General features: G+C 43.5%; 1 protein-coding gene across 1 annotated transcript in view; it reads left to right on the forward strand.

Annotated features, from left to right (window-relative positions):
* The first annotated feature begins 336 nt into the window (after positions 1-336).
* Positions 337-3,182, forward strand: part of ACAP2 (ArfGAP with coiled-coil, ankyrin repeat and PH domains 2) — a 183,984-nt gene continuing 181,138 nt past the window's right edge. The window contains exon 1 of the mRNA XM_011961204.1: positions 337-531. Within this exon, the coding sequence (XP_011816594.1) occupies positions 518-531 (14 nt within the window). The 5' untranslated portion in view covers positions 337-517. The remainder of the gene's footprint in view (positions 532-3,182) is intronic.

A 3,182-nucleotide genomic window follows, 5' to 3' on the forward strand; every position in this document is an offset into this window, starting at 1 on the left:
CGAGCGGCCGTTGCCGCCGCTTCCAGCCTGCGAGGGCACTGCAGTCCCCGCCGAGCCTTCCCGAGGGGCGAGGAAGTGGCGGGGACGGGGACGTCGCCTCCTCATTTCTTTCTTCGCCCTCTGCCGGGCCGGAGCGCCCCGAAGGCCGGCGCACCCGCTCCCGCTGGGGGAAGTGGGGTGCAGCCGCGCTCCCGAAGTCTCATCCCCTTCACGGGCGCTCGCTCTCGCCCCCTTCCTCCTCTGGCTGCTCTTCCTTCCCCCTTCCTTCCGCCCCTTCTTGGTTTCCACCCCCTCCCCACCCCCTCTTTGAGGGAGCTTTCAGGGCATCCTCTTGCAGTTCGCTTAGTTCCTCTTTGCACTTTTCTGCCCCGCTTCCCCGGGGAGGAGGGAGTAGGGGACGAACTGGGACGCCGGCTTCTGCTTCGCGGTGCCCCCGGCCAGAGCGACTCTCCGGAGGGCGCCGGCGGTGGGTGCATGGGGGAATCGCGGGGGGAAGCGCTGTGACCAACCGCGGTCCATGGACCCTAGTTGGTGACTACCTGCTTTTCTTTCCACTTAGGCTCGTTGAAGGGGGCACAGCTGTCGAGGGGTACTGGGCTGAGGGCGGAGGACTAGGAGAAAAGTGCATTTCTGTTTTGAGAACGGAAGTAGGAGGGCCGTGAAGATTGCCTGTGTGTTCCTCTTCCAGCAGCCTCTGCCTTGGAGGGCCCGGATCACAGTCGGAGGCTCCCAGGGGATTTGTCACAGAGCTGACAGGGGGGCACTACGACTCGCATGGGCTGCCCTTCTTCCCATGCGAGTGGCCGTCGTCCTGAGGCCGTCCAGGACACAGGTTCTTTCTGTTTTGAGTATGGTAGGAAACTCTTGAGTTGTTTTGGACAATGGAGTTTTCCTAGGTTGCATTTTACAGGGCTGGCCATAGTCCTTACAAATATAAGGCCTTAACACTTCCGTTAGATAGTGACATTTCTTGAAAGCTTCCTCTGAACATAGGCGTGTGTGTGCCCGCTGATGTCTGGGCCAAACCTGGATTGTAAATTGCATCTTCTGCCTGGGAACTAACTGTTCTCATCCTTAACACTGTTAATTGGATTTCTTATTCTCCTTTCAGTGAAAAGCAAGGAAAAGAATTGTAAAACTAAGGAACTGCTACTTAGAGAAAATTTAAGAACGCTTTTTGCCTTTGCCCTTTGATGATTTTGGGGTGTTAATTTTATTGGAGTTTAGGGCTATTGCTTATTTAACAAAACCCACTTCCTTTGATAGCTGTTGTTGCCATTCGTTTTTGAAACTTTGATGTTCTGCATAATTGAAGGACTCAAGAGACACAAATAGATTGCCTATGACAGGCGTGCAGGTTGATTTCCAGGACAGTGTGGCAAGTGGAGTAATTTTTAAAGTGCACCTTAGAAAGCTTTTTGTGAAATTTTGTTACTATGACTCAGCTATTTATTTTTAAGTGAAATAGTCACAGCATTTTTCTCTTAGAAGATGTAACTTTGAGCTCCCTTTGTTTCACATTAATTTTTTTTTTTTTTTTAAAGTTGAGAGAAGTGATTTGGAAATACTTCTAGCTACTGGGGTTGGTCACAAACCATGTGATGTCTTTGTTTTTGAAATAAAGGAATCATTGAATATAAAATGAGAGGGCAAGATACTAATTCAAGTTGTAGGGAATATTATAGTGAACTTTTATTAAGCTCGATTGTAACATAAATTCTATGTTAATTAAAATATTAGAGGTTTTCAAGAGTTGTTTCCCATATTCCAATTATTGTTAGCTGCAAATTGGGAAGAGATATCAAAATTTCAATAAATTCAACATCTTATATACATTTTGGGGACAAATTAGATTTGCAATAGAGGGAAGACTACCAAGAAGTAGAAGATTCATTATTCATATTCCTAATTTTTTATGGTTTTATAATCCTGTTACTATGAGGATTTGTGTAGCATTTGAAAAGAATATTTCAGAAGTCTTCATTCACATGTTGTATGTATAAGAAGAGCTTTACTTTTGAGAGTATTGTGTATGTTGAGTGATAGTGAAACTTGTATCAAAATAAAAAAACTTGTGAGGCCTGGGCTTGTTTTTTGATAGTGAGGCAGCTGCACTTGTCTCCTGATCTATTGTGCTGTCTTTAAACTAATACCTATTTTTATTCACAAATGAATCTTACGGCTTTTAAGTCTAGTGTGCGCGCATAACTGCCTTGGTGCTGTAGAATTAATGCAAAAGGCGCATCTTGCTGATGAAACTTTCACCACTGTTGGAGCTTTAAACATTCATTTTCCTGTTAAATCAGTGAGGAGAATACAAGGGGACTGGTTGAAACAGGGAGAAGGATGTTGCAGTTGCAACATTGTCTTTTGTAATTTGAATAGTCAATGGTTACTTTTACATCCCAGTGAACATTTTTTTTTTGTTTTGGATTGGAGGGTATATTTCGTTGTATAATTTTGGGTTCCCTTTTTGGTTTTTTAAATACCAGTTTAAAATCAGCTTAAAGGTCAAAATCTTGTTCATCTAAAATCTAAAAACCTTGTTCATCTAAAAATCTACAGGCATGTAAAGTGCCTAAGTATACTTTTTTTTTGAGTGGAAATTTTGCATTTTGGCCAAAATATATTGAAGTTTGAATTTGTTTGGGCCCTACATTGTATGTAGTTGCATGTAGTAGGTCTTTAAAACTTTACAAAACCTCCGTAAAAATACTGCTTTTCTTTTATTTAAACATACTCTTGGACTGAACACTGTGACTCACATCTGTAATTCCAGCACTTTGGGAGGCCGAGGCCGGCCGATCACTTAAGGTCAGGAGTTTGACACCAGCCTGGCCAACATGGTAAAACCCCATCTCTACTGAAAATAGAAAAATTAGCCAGGTGTGGTAGTGTGCACCTGTAATCCCAGCTACTTGGGAAAATGAGGCAGGAGAACTGCTTGAACCCGGGAGGCAGAGGCTGCAGTGAGCCGAGATCGCGCCACTGCGCTCCAGCCTGGGCAACAGAGCGAGACTGTCTCAAAACAAACAAACAAACACCCAAAACGTATTCTGTTTTATTTAGGAAGTGAGTATCTGTTTGAAATAAAACGTAAAATAAATAAATTGAATAAATAAAAATCTTTCTGAATGATGAGAGATTTTTGTCCTGAGCAGTGTTCAAGTATAAAAATATTA

Source organism: Colobus angolensis, unplaced genomic scaffold, assembly GCF_000951035.1.
Source record: "Colobus angolensis palliatus isolate OR3802 unplaced genomic scaffold, Cang.pa_1.0 Scaffold54, whole genome shotgun sequence".
NCBI classification, from domain to species: Eukaryota; Metazoa; Chordata; class Mammalia; order Primates; family Cercopithecidae; genus Colobus; species Colobus angolensis.